General features: G+C 35.3%; 1 protein-coding gene across 1 annotated transcript; it reads right to left on the minus strand.

The window, feature by feature from the left end:
- Positions 1–12,954: 12,954 nt before the first annotated feature.
- On the minus strand, positions 12,955–14,986 carry LOC18094942 (calmodulin). The gene is made up of 2 exons (XM_006369347.3): positions 14,715–14,986; positions 12,955–13,631 (listed from the first exon to the last, which is right to left on the minus strand). The coding sequence occupies exons 1-2, from the start codon at positions 14,788–14,790 to the stop codon at positions 13,258–13,260; spliced, it is 450 nt and encodes a 149-aa protein (XP_006369409.3). The 5' UTR covers positions 14,791–14,986; the 3' UTR covers positions 12,955–13,257.
- Between the last annotated feature and the right edge of the window lie 1,568 nt (positions 14,987–16,554).

The raw sequence follows: 16,554 nt of genomic DNA on the forward strand, positions 1-16,554 counted from the left end.
AAACACCCTATATTTTGAAAAGATTGTGTGTGCCAGTTAATATATATATATTGTTAAATTTGCAGTGGAAACTTTTGGAGCAACCAAACTTTTGGGTCCGCACAATTAATTAGTTGCATTGTTAGGAACAACACAACCATATAGATTACGTTGTTCTCAATAATGCATCACCAGGAATTAAAGAAAATTGAGAATCTTAAAATAGACATTGGTCTTACAAATTTAGGTATTAAGTTACTTATGTCTAATGAAATATCGATGTTATCCTTACCGCATCTTTTCAAATGAAAGGTTACATTTACAATATGTTTTTCTAAATTTATTTTACATATGTTATTAATTATCAACATTTATTTATAATCTTATTTAAGATTTTTTTAATAAAAAATTAACATCGGTCCCTATGAATAAAAAACTCGTCGATAAAGAAAAATCTTGATGTTAATCCCTAAAAATATGTGATTTCATCGATTTAGAAAAAAAAATAACGTTGATCTAAAAAAATAGGTGATAAAAATAGGATATTTCATTGGTTTAGGAAGATTTTGACGTTAATCTCTAAAAATAGGAGATTTCATTCATTTAGAAAAAATTTTACTTTAATCTTTAAAAATAGAAGATTTAATTGATTTAGGAAAAAAATGACATTAATCTCTAAAAATATGTGATTTCATCAATTCAAGAAAAATTAGACATTAATCCCAAAAATATATAATTTCATCAATTTTGGAAAAATCTGATGTTAATCCTTAAAAATAATAGATTTCATCAATTTAGGAAAAGTTGGATGTTAATCTTTAAAAATAGAAGATTTCATTGATTTAGGAAAAAACTCGATGTTAATCCCTAAAAATATGTGATTTTATTTATATAGAAAAAAAAGGATGTTAATCCCTAAAAATAAGGGATTTCATTGATTTAGGAAAAAAAATCAACATTAATCCCTAAAAATAGGTTATTTATTTGATTTAAGAAAAAAAAGATGTTAATCCCTAAAAATAAGGGATTTCATCAATTTAGGAAAAAAATTTATGTTACTCCCGGAAAATAGACTATTTTGTTGGTTTAGGAAAAAAAAATGGCATTAATCCTTAAAAATAGGTGATTTCATCAATTTAGAAAGAAAAAAATGAACATTTATAACTAAAAATAGGTGATTACATTGATTTTTAATAAATATTGATGTTAATCCCTAAAATAGGGGATTTCATTAAAAAAACCTATTTGCGAAAATGGGCGTTGGACCCGTATGGATGGTGAAAATTGAGTTTTAGCCCTACTTTATTGAATATGTCTAGAATGACCCGAAGGGTGCCAATTATACTCATTGGGTCTATGTGAGGCTAGGTTAACCCAATGCAGGTCTACTTGCAACAAAAAAGATAATATGTCATAAAACACAGATAATATCCAAAAAAACATGATTACAAATAAAAATGATAAAAAGAACATGATAGTTTTTTTTATTTTCAATCATAATGTTATCACTTCAAGAGTGACCCTGCTGATAGAACAACAATTTACTCAATAATAAAAAGGCGAATCAAAAGGGTATCGTCAAAGGCACCCTTCAACTATTGATCCTATTCAAGTTTAACAAAACAATTTCTTTTGAAAAACATAAAACCGCAATTCAATCATAATAGCATACAATCATTATTTATATATATTTTTTTTTTATGTGAAAACACCCCTATAGTACTTTTTTAAAAAATGCATCCACATGAAAAACCTATCATAATGAAAAATTAAAAACATATAAGAAAATCCAAGCGTCCAATACTAGGGCATCATATCCTAAAGTTGCCACACCATGGTATAAATCACAACACTTTAAGTGTCACAAACATTCACAATAATACGCAATCAATCTCAATAGATAAACATTTCATCACAATATCTAACAACATAATAAAAAAATTATTCAACAATCAATTTAGGATTCAACAACCTTCTAGAGTGGCTAAAGTCAATCGAAATGATTTAAATCAAGTGAAGAAGTCGTTGGACTATTAAGCGTAGTATTGGCACATGACAGCCACGCATTGGTGTGTGATAGCAGTTGTAGGTGGTGTCGCACCCTCGCGAGCGGAGCGCGACGTCGCGGCGATCCTCGATTGATTTCGGGGTCTTTAAAATCTAGGGAAAAGTTTGGCTAAAAAACAAGGATAAAATCCCATTGACATTTGGAACCTCGATTTAAAAAGTTGAAAAAGGCAAACAACACAATATCATGATCAAACAAGCATTGTTGATTAAATTTTGAACACCAATGGAGCTTCTTGGGTCTCCCAATTCTGGAACATCTCTCTCTTGGCTAGCTTTTGAATGAAGGTCTTGAGATTCAAGATGCTTTGAGCTTAGGCTTGTTTGGATGCAAAAAGATATTATGGAGCATACATCCTAAGGATAGGTTCTAGTTCCTTTATGTGAGACATAGGGTTGGTTTACTACTTGGTCTCTAAAGAGGGTCTCTTGCTGTCCTAGTGATCACCCTCGTAAAGGCAATATGGGGGTTCAGCAGTTAGTGGGATGGCACGTGTACCAATCACTATCAGTCTAAACACTCAGCAAAGAGTTGGGGTTTACACAAACTTAAACCTTGACTCAAGTCATAAGGCAAGTTGCTAGTCCCCCACTTAACTTCAAATTTAATGTGTGTGCTCTCCAAAAAGAAAATAATAATAAAGTGATGAATGACTACATCATGTATGACAGAATGTAAAGATGCATGCTAAAGCTTTTAAACAAAATATCATTCATAGTAAAAAAAACAACAACACATAGCATAATAAAAAAACAATTACCAAGCTTAGTCCAAGTGTCCCCAGCGGAGTCGCCATCCTGTCGCACCCTCGCGAGCGGAGCGCGGCGTCGCGGCGATCCTCGATTGATTTCGGGGTCTTTTGTTTTATTGTGAATAAGGGAGTCGCCACCTAGTATTATGGTCACTAGGAAACCTGACTGGTCTTTCAGAGATTCTAAGGCATGGGACTGGTTGCGTAAAGGGAAGGTATTAGCACCCCTAGTACGCCCTACCTAAGGTAAGCTGCTTGGTGTTTGGTTTGCTTTATAATTGCTATGGTGTTGGTGTTCTCTTAATTAGTTTTCCTATGATAGGTTTGCTATGATGAATGGATTTGGGTTCAAAGTCTAAAAGCAAGAATCCTTGACCAATATAGATCATACCTTTAGATATGTCTACAAAGTGTCAAGGAGAACCAATGCAGATCTCTTGAAATCTGTGTTTGATTCAGACTAAATTTATTAAGATAGAAATCCAAGGAGATTCCATGTGCTTTAATAGCTCATTTTTCCCTTAGTATTTCAAGAGTTTTGCAACTCGTAAATCGCAAGGAGGAGGGACAAAAATTTAGAAATCTAGGGCGCTTTAAAAGCCTATTTTTACCTTAGTGTTTTATACTCTCACGGCTCGTAAACCGTGGAGTAAAAAAATTGAAATGTCCTCGATTATAATCAAAGCTTCTTTCAAGGATGTGTGCGGATTTATTATTCCTAGAAAATTATTTTGGATATTTACCACTCAGAGTTTCTTTATCCAAATATTAACAGTGAATAATAACAAGTTATTCCCATTAAATATTTTGGATATTCATCCATTTGGGATTTCTTTATCCAAACATTAATGGTGAATACTAGATGATTTCTCCACAAAATAAGATTTTTATATTTTTTGAAATATTGGCCAACACCCTTTGGAGTTTTACAAACATGTTGTAAAATCCAGAAATGCAAGAAAATAATTTGTGTTTAAGAAATCCATGCAAAAACACATTTTCAAAACTTTCAATATATTTTTTATATATAAAAAAAAAACATTCAAAATATGTTAGGGTATTGGCCGTATGCAACACGCAAAAAAACATTTTTTATATATTTTTTTTTGTAAAAAAAAAACACAAGCATCACAATTAATCGCAATTAATTGTGGGCTTGACGGGATTCAGCAAGGCTCAACCCGGTTACCGGCTCACACCAGTAACCGGTTCTGCCACTATTGCATGCATATGCATGCTACAGTGGCAAGGTAATTAATTTAGCAAAACCAGTGAAAGAAAGACTTACCTGCGAGGCAATGGCTGGAGGCGAAGTGGAGGGAGACGACTGGGCGCTGCTCACAAAGGACGCCCCTGCTCGCTGTTCCCCGTGGAGACAGGTTAATTTGCTGGCTGAAAGATGATTGTCTCAATGGTGGCCTTGCTACGACCAGTGCAACTTCTGCAGGGAAAAGAAGGATGCTGCTGGAGGAGTAACCTATGGCTGAAGAAAAAAAAAATTCCCTCTGCTGCTGCTGGCCTGCGTGCTCAAAGTGGCTGAGGAATTACAATGAATGGTGATGATCGCGGATCCCTGCTGCTTCTTGCTCCCGGTGCAGAGAAAAAAACACGGCTACTGCTGGGGCGATGGGGAAGAGATATGGCAAGGCAGGCGACTGGGACCAACTGCTGATGCAGAGGCGAGACTAGTCACAGCGCTGTTGCTGAAGGTTACAATGCAGAGGCTGAAGCTGCTAAAGCTTGCAGTGCTGTCATGTTAATTTTTGGTGTTGCTATTGCAGCGCTGTTGCAGAGGAAATAGCCAGTGAGGAGGAAGATTGCGGGAGAGCCGTTTCTGGGGGCTGTGTTGACAGAGAGGGAAGGTCGGTTGGCTGAAGGGGAAAATGGTGGGCTGTTGATGAGAGGGAAAGGCTGTTGGAGGCTTGGGGGTTCTGTGACCAAAATCTCCAAAGCCGGGGGAGCCGCTGGTGGCTGGCTTAGACTTGAAGATGAGAGGATGAAGAAGAGATGGAAAGGCAGAGGGGCTGGTGTGTTCTTTGGTCGGCTGAGGGGAAGAAGAAAACGAAGGGAAAAGGCTGGACTCGGGGAGAAGGGACTGTTGGTGCTGTGGTCGGGTCTCTGTGGGGGTGCAGTGGCTGAGATGGAGAAATAAAGGGGCTCTCGCTGGTGGCTGGCTTAGAAATTAGAAAGATGGGGGCGACGACTTGGTTTAGGCCGGTAGAAAAAATTAGATTTAGGGTTTTTTGTGTTTGACCTAAATTTCTCTCTTTAAAAAATTTGTCCTCTGTAAATTTTCCTCTTCTCTTAGATATATGGGATGTTCACTTATATAGAAAATCTCTACACGTTTTATTTAAAGAAATATTGCAATAATTATTGAAGAGATTGTCTTCTATAACCAGCACCAACAAATCCTATATATATAGTATTTTTTATTGCAGTGATTATTTTCCATAACCAGCACGAATCAAATCATATATCTATGGTATTTTATATTGCAATAATTATATATGATTCAGTAATTATCTCCTTGACATATTGCTTCTTTAATATTAGTCTTGATGCTCTATGTTGTCGCCACATGTAAACCCTTACTTTTATTTTTACTTTTATTTTTTATTTTTTTATTTTTTGAAAAATTATTAAAACATGGGTCAAAAATTGGGTAGCAACAGGTGGTATGTGGGTTCATGCGCTGATGATGGTCACAAAGATGGTCAACTAGATAGGGCGTGTCGTCTCTTATCTTCTTTTCCATGTCGGTGATGTATTCCACCACTATTTGAAGAGGGAGATTAAGCCACTTAAACATTTTATTTTTCTTTCTTGTTTTTCTTCTACCCCCACCACTACTTCCATTTTTACTGACACTACTATTGCTGGTTAGGAAGTTGTTGTGATGATGTTGAAAAGGGATAATGATGTTATGGTGGTGTTTTGTTTTGGTTGGTGAGATCAAGAAAGAGGATGGTTGGATTTTGGTCATGACTTAAGTTATTTGGGTTATGATAATCATGATCGATGTTACTGCTAGCATTGTTGGTGTATGTCATTAGCAGCTGCTATCAGTGGTTAGAGGGAGTAGTCTTCGTCGATGGTGAATGTAGAGTGTCGCACGTCCCCCGCGCGGAGTCTATGGCGATTTTTGTTTTTGTTCATTTGATTGGTTCTTGGGAGTCACCACCTAATATTTCATTGAAGGGTTACTAGGAAACCTGAGTGTACTGGTCTTGTCAAAAATTCACGGGTAAAGGACTGGTTATGGCTAGGGAAGGTATTAGCACCCCTAGTGCACCCTACCTGAGGTAAGCTGCATCGTGATTTGATGTGATAAAGAAGTTTTAAAAATTGTCATTTCATCGGATATTAGAAATACGACTTACATGTAATTTCATAATCATTTACTGTGAGCAAATCAAAACATTAAATTCTTCTTTATTCTTTATAATTTTATCATAAAAAAAACATCCATAAAAAAAAATACAAACACACACATTCACTTTTACTATATTTTTTTCTTTTCTTTTTTACATTCACATTTACACGCAACAAATTATAAAAAAAAAATCAAAACTAAACAAACAGTACATTAAATAATTTAAGATTTACAAAATAAACCCCCTCAAATTCAGAGCAGTGCTGGGAAGACTTCTAGCACTTCAGGAATAGTGGCAGCGCGTCTTCTCCACCCGCCCCCGCCACTAGCAGTGTGTGGGTTCACACACCGCCACGAGAACAAACTGGGAAACAAGGCAGTCGAGATTGGCTTCTTCTCTTCCTTTCCTCGTTGGCGGTGAGGATCACTGTCACCTGCAACAAGAGAAAAACACACAAATAGCAGTTGATTTTAAGTTTTCATCCTTGTTTTCAGATCTGCTTCTCTCCCTTCTCCTTTTTCATATCTGCTTCTTTCTCTCTGCAGATCCCTTTTTTTTTTCTGTTTCAGGTGGTCGGCGGTAGGATCAAAGGACTGCTAGCGAATGGGTTTCTATCGCGTCTGTGCAGCTACTGGCGGCCGGTTCGGGTCTTGGCGAGGTTGAGGGCCTGCAGGCTACTAGGCGACGTTCTCGGTGGCTGAGAGAGGTGTTGGTCAGATCTAGGGAAGAGCTGAGGAATGGTTGGCCGAGGAAGGGAGCTGATCTGTGAAAGCCAGCAATGGGGTTGTTGGGTCGGCTGTCAAAGATCGGGAGAAGGAGATGAGGAAGCGCAGTGGGCAGCCTCTGTGGTTGTGGTGGGGAGCTGAAAGGAGATGGGGATGGATGAGAGGGGGACCGTGGGTTTGTGGTTTGCTCAAAGAGGGGAGATCTGGTGAGGCAGAAGAAAGGGAGACTGTCAGCTGGAGGAGGGGAGCCTTGTCCAGCTGCAGGGAGAAGAAGCCGAAAGTTTAAAATCCCAAAGCAGGGTTTCTCCTTTTTTTTCAGAGAGGGAGGGCGGCCGAAAGATCAAATAGGTTTAGGTTTAGGGTTTTTTTTTGTTGCCTCCCTACAAATGTGTAAAATTGCCCCTCTTGTGTATGTGTTGGAAACTCCTATTTATAGGCAAAAATATTGCTAGGTCCCCAAACTTGGTGCTTCAACTTCTTTCTTTTTTTATAAATTTTTTTTTTTTTTTTGGATTTTTCTTATCAACATCGACTCAAATGAGGAAAATCAACATCTAATTTTACCCCATCTTACCCAACACTTGAGAGACAATATAAATTCAAGGTCAAGTTACATGATTACTGAACAAATCTGCATAAAAATTAAGCTCGTGGACATGATTATATATTTAATACGCTAATTTGATTTAATCTTGAGCCAAATCGAGAATTTAATTATGTTTAAGAATTAATTTGGGTCCAATTAAAGGATTAAATTAGGTGCAAGGTCTTAATTATACTTTAAATGGGTCAAATTAATTTTATTAAAGGTTTAATTGGTGAAAAACTAAGTTTGGGAGCCCAATTTGAGCATAATTGAGAAGATTAGAATTTTAGGAGATCAAATTTAATTTTTACCAAGTCAATTGGTTCAAATCAAGGGTAGAATTGTAAGAAAATTAAAGTTTTAGGGTCAATTAAGGGCTAAATTAAAGAAATTCACAGTCAATAACCTTTATGTAAAAGGCGTCGAACTATGGGGATAAATTTGGATGAAATCAGGGGTGAATTTGAAGAAAATTGAAAGTTTAATGATTAATTGAGGGTCAATTTGCATAAATTTAAAACCAATGACCAAAATATAAAAAAAAAAAAGACGTTGAAACCCGGGGCTGAAATTGAAGTTCATCAGGGGAAAATTGAACAAATTTGAAAGTTTGAAGCTAATCAGGGGTGTAATTGAAAGAAATCATAAATCGAAGGACTAAAATGAACTTTACCAAAATAGTGCCATTTTAGTTACTATTCATCTTCTTATTTATATTTTCGCCTGAAAAGACTGCTCAAGGAGCAACCTTCCCAAAGCATTTTAACGGTTCATCTCTCCACTAAATTTGACAAAACTTGCACACAAACGATGGCCTGACATCTAACTACACCATAATGTGGTCCGTTCAGGCTGATTGACGCCACTGCCCCAAAGTAGCCAACCCGACCAGCCTGTTTTCGCAGTAACTCTTCCAGTTCATGATGGCCACTTTGAGCCAACGGTTAGGATCCTTCGGGGTCAAATCAAGGGCTAAGATTTGACACAATGAAAGATAAAATATTCTTCTTCCACCCTTTATAAATAGGGGTGGATTTCATGGCCTAAGGAAGGAGAAATCTAAAGCCAAAGTTTGAAAGAAAAAAAAACAGCCCCTACCCCTGTTTTTCCAGCCTCTTTCTTCGCCTCCTCCACCGTTGATCTCAGTCACTCTTCCTCCTCCACTATTGTGTCCTCACTCACCACAGCCTCAGAACCATTGTGAGTAGCCACCGTGAGCTTCCCTCTCTCCTCTACAAGCTTTTGCTTCTTCCTCCCACAGCTAACGTCAACCACCATTTCTTCCACCAACGCCTCTTGAGCCACCAACCAGACCTCCTCATCACGGCCACGATCCCCATACTAGGCAACCTTCCGCCCTTTCTTCTCCTTCTTTTTCTTCCCCCGTAACAGCTGCATGCAGAATTTATTTTTGCATACAGTGACTAATTAATTAGCGTGGTCACTAGGATGGGCCAGCAACCACATGGGTCGTGGGATGGACTTGTTCCAGCCCAACCCATATGGTTAAGTCGGGTACAGCCCACTTAAAAAAAGAAGGGCTTGTTAGGCCGCCAGTCGACCCAACCTGACTGGGTCGGGCTGGACTCGTTTCGGCCCATCCTGGATGGTTGGGTCGGGTCCAGCTCAATTTATAATAATAATAATAAAAATAATATATTATATAATATTATATTAAAACAATAAAAATAAAAACTCCAAAAATTTTCCAAGGGTCATTTCAAAATATTTGTGATTTTCTTGCATGTTTTTTCAACAATTTTGCATAGTATCGGGTTGTATATTTATATTGTAAGATACAGATCCAGTATTATAATACCCGATTTTCTCCGAAATTTTTCTAAAAAAAATTAAAAATTCAAAAAATCTCAAAAAAAAAAAAAATTAATTTCCTCTTTCAAAAACAAAAAAAAAATGTTTTGTTTTTATGCATAAAACCAAATCCTAAAAGTTTTCCAAGTATGTTTTCATATAAAAAAAACAAAAAAAAAATTGCATATTTATCACATTTTAAAAATGCAAAAAAAAAAGTGAATATTGTAACTAGTTTATGATTATCCGTTAGGATTTAGCCAAAATATCAAAAACTCTTCACCAATCATTTTGTTCATATTAGGGTTTAGATGTAGACTTTAATTTTTTTTGGTGTAAAACTACACGGTAGAGTATATCATCAGGTATTAAAAATACAAAGTATAAATAAATACAATGCTAAAATTTAGACTTTAAAACGGTTAAGATTTGCCTTTGACTTTAGAAAAAGACCAATGAATAGAAACTTGACTTAGAATAACAATCAAACAACAATGCAGCTTACCTTAGATAGGGTCCACTGGAGGCGATGTGTCTTTCTCTTGAACAACCAGTCCCTTACCCAGACTCTCGCGGACCATAGGTTTTCAAGCAACCATAATACTAGGTGGTGACTCTTGAATTTTATAATCATAATTTTATGATTAAACTCAAAACCATTTTTCTTTCCAACAACACATGTCTTAGGAGGCTCATAGTGCGTCGTTCGACGTCGCCCCGCGACAGTTGAAACAATAATGTCCCTTAATTTCTTTAAGGTTGATTTTGTCCCTTCACCTTTGATGTATATTTGGTACTTCTTAATTTCTTTAAGGTTGATTTTGTCCCTTCACCTTTGATGTATATTTGGTACAACATGTTTGAGTTGGCTTTGACATGCTTATTCAAACATTAATTATGACATGATTAGATTGTTTAAGTTCTCACTAAACCTCTCTCATCATTTAAGTTTATGTTTCTACAATCCAAGCTAAATGTGGTGTCTTCCTCATTAACTTGTGAGGGAGTATTGAAGCAATATGATAAAATATAATTCTAGGCTTGCACCTAGTTATTTGTTGTATTATTAGTAATATATATATTATATTTGGGTCTATTACACAAAGCCCATTAAGATTATCTAAGGTTAGTTATTTACATATGTATATACATGTAATGCATGTGTGCATATTTATTATTAAAGATAATATAAGGCAACAACTATAAAATTATAGCTCATAAAAATGTCTTCTCTTTCTCTCGAGCTAACTCCCCCAAGCTATTCCTCTTCATTGTTCTATTGTGTCAAATATTTTTTATTGGCACGTGTTACTTCAAAAAACAAATCTGAAATATACATAAAAGGCAATATATTCCACAAATAGTTCCATTCCACCCCTAGATCAAATATGATAATATGATCTATTTATTTACTTTTATAGCGTTGCCTATATGCATTAGTAGAATGCATTTGATGATGAACGGCAAATAAATCACATGAAGAGTGACGAGGTCGAACTCTAGAGGATCAAGCATTCTCGAAACTTGCCTCGCTTACGTCGTTTCTTTGCACCTTTGTCTTTGTCTTGCTTGTAGATGGAGTCCTTTCTACTAACTTGTTTCCTCTCTTCAATTTGCATCCTTCTTTTTCTGTACGGCAATAAAACCAATTCAAGCTATTAGCTTCTTTAATATTGGGTAGAAAATACGTAGTTTTATTTTATGGTCTAACCCCTTTTAATATGTATTTATTATGTACTAAATTCTCCGGGAGAGGTGACAAGAGGTACGAATAATGATGATTTTTTTATTGTATAGCTGTATTGGATCATCGAAAAGAAAAGGCGAATTTTTTTAATGATAATATAGATTAAAAATCTAATTTTGAAAAAGGAAATCCTGCTAGGAACAAAGAAAATGATACTATTTCAGGAAAAAAAAATCATTCTGATGCTGAATGCATATGATAATGTAACTACTGAAACCCTAATCACTATAAAATTATAGCAAGATTATTTCAGTGTCAAACACCAATTAGAAATAAGCATTATTGAATTCTCTCTTATTCATCAAGGAAAAAAAAAACTCTAAGAATGCAAATAATGAGGCTTCTTTTGGGGGGCAAGACGTGAAGGAAAAGCATCAAATTAATTATTGCTAATAAGTGATATCTTGGAAGACATCATTTCCTTTTATTGTTCTAACTGTTTTCACGTATTTGTTGATTTAACTGAAGAAGAAAGCATTGCAAGCAAGGTATAGAAATCATGACTCACACTAAAGTTCAAAGAAAGGCATGCATTCACAGCATAACGGTTTTATTTATTTATTTATTTATTTATTTATTTAGATCCAAACCTAGCGTCTTCCTTTTACTATTTTTTGTATTTGTAAAGTAAAAGGAATTGGATGCCAAGAACATGCTAATTTTCCAAAGGATGGAAATTTTGATAGCTAAAGCTTTTTTGTAAATACCAACAAACGAAAAAAAGGATTTGAGAGACTGCAAAAATCCGAAATTGAACTTGGAAGATTCGAACTATGAACTACTTTTTAAAATAAATAAAAAATTTATCCTCCCTTTGAAACCAAATTGTTTTGGACAACGATACGCTCACTTTGAACATTCGTTTTTGAAGGGGGACAACGCAGAAAGGAGCACTAAATATTCCAACACCACTCACCAAGAAACATCAAACCAGGGCTTAACTTTTAAATCAACAGAAAACCCAAGAGCAGGGTTTTCAACCAATTTCGACGGGGATCTTTCAAAAAGAATTAGATACTTGTCTTGAGACAGACTCTCGGCGGGTCAGAAAAATACACCAGCCATAAAAAGGTAAGGCCAGGGATTAGATAAAGAGTTATTCCTCATTCCGCTAGAGGGAACCAAAAATATCCTCTTACATGTGACTCCTAACCAGTGTCCTGTGACTTTGTGAGCTAGCGAATTTGTTTCATGAGCCCGCAGAAAAAAAAAGGGTGTTTGGAAGCCAAACTTGTTTCATACCCTCTAAGAACAAGAATCCAGAGATACAAACAGGGATGAAAGGCCTGACCCAGCACGTAGCCAAGGATTAAGACTTTTTACATGCAGCCCAACTGTTAAGTTGGACTCAAAGAACTGTTGCGTACCATAGTGGTTATTGGCCGAGGCCAGGCAACTGCGCTAGCTGATCAGACACCTTCTCCAGGACAAGATTTAATGAAAACTCAAGGGGCTTATAGTAAAAAAAAATAGTTTGAAGTAGAAAATATACCTCCAGGAAATGCCAAATACAGCAAATGGCTAGCAGAGAAACTCCACAGTCATGCCATCTTAGGCATTGTTGAATAGGGGGTTCAGATAATCATTCTTTGCTTATTGAACAGCTAGCGCAGTTGTCTAACCATGGTTTAAGAGATCGGCCCACAGCCACATTAAAGTTTGTTTCCATAGAGAAGGGGAGAGGGGCAAATGCAATTAAAGTCAGAAACGAATTGTCCTACCATATGCAGCTAAATTGTCTTTTACATCGCAATTATTGCTGTGAAATTTAACAGATGAGCAACGGCACTACATCAGATTGCATTAAATTATGGCCAAAGACATTACAGCACAGAAAAATGTCCAATAACGCCACATACATGAAAAGTGACAATGAAGTTTGAAATATCAACAAAATTAGTCATCCATATGAAAAAAAACATCCAATTCTCCCAATTGATCTAGGTTCATAATACCAAAAGTAGAAAGAAAATGTCAAACACCAATGAAAAGATACTAACACGCCAAGCTACTGAACAAGAAACAGAGCAAACAAGTAGACATTATGGAAAAGTGCCACAAAACAATGCAAACAACAGAATGGACAACCCAATGAAGCCAATGACACCAAATGAAGATGTCACAAGGGGAAATGGAATTCTCATCAAACTTATCTGCCCCGTTTCCCTTTTTTGTTTTATGCATCAGATTTTGGGTTTTGGGTGAGTGAACCTCACTTGGCCATCATGACTTTGACAAATTCCTCGTAGTTGATCTGACCATCACCATCCACGTCAGCCTCACGGATCATCTCATCAACCTCCTCATCTGTCAGCTTCTCCCCGAGATTTGTCATGACATGACGCAACTCAGCAGCAGAAATGAAGCCATTCTGGTCCTTATCAAAAACTCTGAAAGCTTCCTTGAGCTCCTCCTCAGAATCAGTATCCTTCATCTTGCGGGCCATGAGGTTGAGGAACTCTGGGAAGTCAATGGTACCATTCCCATCAGCATCAACCTCATTTATCATGTCCTGGAGCTCTGCCTCAGTTGGGTTTTGACCCAATGAACGCATCACAGTCCCCAGCTCCTTAGTAGTGATGCAACCTGTGGTAAAATCAGAAACAATTATCATATTGCTAGTGTTACCCCTTATCAAGTTCGGAAAATGAATACCATTCAAATTAAGTCCTGATGTTGATGTGTTCATAGAGGACTCAGATACACAAAAATCAACAAATTGCATGTGGTATCATTAAAATGAAAGGGCAAAAATCATTTGAAGTGAAAAGATGGAAACATACATGCATATCCACCACAAAGAACGCACATAAATCATAAATAGAAACGAAAATAAGGATTCTAGCTGCATTTACAGCAAAATATACAAAGAAAAGCAGACAAATGCAGATCAAGTTCCAACCTTTTATTACTAAAAAAATAACACGGCAACGTTTTAATTCCATAAACATATGGGGTTATAAAACACAATAAACTTGGAAAGCCGCATAAGCACAAAACTTAGACAAAACGCCTAACATGATATAACAAGCATTGAGAGATATCCAAACATTATATGGCAATTATTCCTCTGGCTCCTGCTACAATTCAACGATCAAATAAAGTAACGCCCACCCTCCACCACTTCGCCTGCCGACACTCTGGCAACATTTGAACCTCAACTTTAATCATCAAACACAAAAATCCCTACAGTTCCAACAACGATTTGCCAAAGCAAGTTTGCCAAAGTTTAAATCCATCAACATTTCTCAAACACAAAAGAAACAGCGCAATAAATTAACAGATACATCATCAGTCTCATCCCTACCGCAAATGCAAATGATTTCGCACAAAGCAGCAAAAAGAAATTCCACTACAAAACACATAAAATCCATTTTCAAATTGTCTAAAAAAACAATCAATCAATCCGGTCAACCCGACCCGAACCAAATCAAAATATTAAAAAAAAAATCGCGATCAAACCCTAGCACATTTCACAGCAGATCCCCAAGGAAATGAAAAATTCTATAAAAAAACAAGAAAAAGACCAATCGATGTGAATAAAACGCAGAAGAGAGACAGATCACGCTTAAAAAGAAGAAAAACTGCAATAAAACGAGAAAATAACAGAGGAAACAGATCTAAGAAAGAAAGAGGTGACGAAATAAGAAGAGATCTAAGAGAAGAGACCATCGCCGTCCTTATCGAATAGGCTGAAAGCTTCCTTGAACTCGGAGATCTGGTCTTCGGTGAGCTGATCGGCCATTTTTGTTTGGAGACTGGAGAGAAGGAAAATATCGGGGAGAGAGAGATGAGTAGAAAAGAGCAGGAAATGTGGTTATAATAATAGAGGATGATGATATTTGCTGGCTGGTTTTCTCGGTGCGTGCTTTGATAAAATCTGACTCTTGGCTTTGGAAAATAAATAGGCAATGGAGAGCGTCTACGTGGGGTTTTTTTCTTTTCTTTTATATATATATAAAGGAAATGTGCCCTCGATGGTGGTGTTCCGCATCTGATTCTATCTCATCCGCACCTGATAATTCCTTTCCCTTCCCTCAACTCCTTCCTTTCTCCTTTACCACTCTACCCCTTCCAATTCTTCTTTCTCAATTTTCGCTTTTTCTTTTTTCTTTTTCCTTTATTTGGTGAGAGTTAAAAATGGTAACTCTTGCAGTACCAAGACTTCCCAATTTATTAAAAAAAAAAAACTATCAATTTACTTTATACGGTGAATGAGTTTCTTTTTGAAGTAAGATCTTTATATATTCTATTACATATTAATTTGGTTAAATCAGTGTATTTATATTTTGGTGATTGGGTTATGATTAATCAAATATTTATTTAAATAACTTTTTATTTTAAAATAAAGAAAAACATTACTTGATAAATATCTCTGAATATCTTTTTTATGAGATTTGAGGACTCTCGTGGGGTAAGGTCAGTAATTTTATATATAAAAAGAGTAATAAATATATTGAAAAGCATTAAATTTCAAGAATAAGGTTATTTTTATGATGAATATAAATGCATTTTTTAATGTCTAATCTTGAATTTTTTACCTTGATAGTTCAGGAGGTATTTATAGCTCATGAACTTTTTTTTTTTAAGGAAAGAGGTTGAAAAATCATTTTATCTTATAATATTAATGAGAAATAAAAATATCTTATATATTAATGAGGGGAAAATATAATTGGAATTAAAACATTTGTTGGACCTATAAACATTAAATCATGTTATTAGGCTAAACAAAATCTAAAGCCCATAAGGTGCTTTGCTCATGTCCACAATCTAAGCTAGGGTACAATCTAAGCTAGGGTATGCAGCCCAAACCCATAAGGTGCTAGATATGAGTTTAGTAATTATTATAGACTTGTTTTAAAAATAAATATTTTTTTATCAAATATTAAAATAAATATCGATAAATCTTGTTTCAACACTTTCTTACATGAAGTGTACTGCTTTCATTCTATTTTAATAAGATAAAAAATATGTGTCATTACTCACCAATTCATCAATATATATATATATATATATATATATTTTTTGTTTAAAATGCTTCAATTTATATAGTAAATCACTATAGAAGAAATTATATTATATTGATCTCTATTATATGAACAATATCACTTTCAACATGTGTCAACCTTGCTAGTTCATCAATGAATTTCTCTCGGTATAAAATGCTTCAATTTATGCTATAAATCACCATATATCCATATACCATATCGATTTGACCTGTTTGAAAATGTAATTGTGTTTTTTAAAATATTTTTTATTTAGAAATATATCAAAATAATATTTTTTTTATTTTTAAAAAATTATTTTTGATATCAACATATCAAAATATCTAAAAATATTAAAAAAATATTAATTTAAATCAAAGAAAAAAATATAAAAAAAATTATTTTTTTTCAAAAACGCTTTTAAAATACAAACATAAAATAATATCAATGCATTTATATGAAAATGGATAAAATTCACCTATACTATTTTCAATTGATTTTCAGTAGAAACAGAATATGTGCCC

This window comes from Populus trichocarpa, chromosome 1, assembly GCF_000002775.5.
Source record: "Populus trichocarpa isolate Nisqually-1 chromosome 1, P.trichocarpa_v4.1, whole genome shotgun sequence".
NCBI lineage: Eukaryota > Viridiplantae > Streptophyta > Magnoliopsida > Malpighiales > Salicaceae > Populus > Populus trichocarpa.

Bases quoted from the DNA above. Each gene is read 5' to 3' on its own strand.
- LOC18094942 (XM_006369347.3), bottom strand. From the start codon at position 14,790: ATGGCCGATCAGCTCACCGAAGACCAGATCTCCGAGTTCAAGGAAGCT. The intron at 13,632-14,714 runs GTCTCTTCTCTT...ATTTTACCACAG, and splicing joins ATTCGATAAGGACGGCGATG to GTTGCATCACTACTAAGGAG.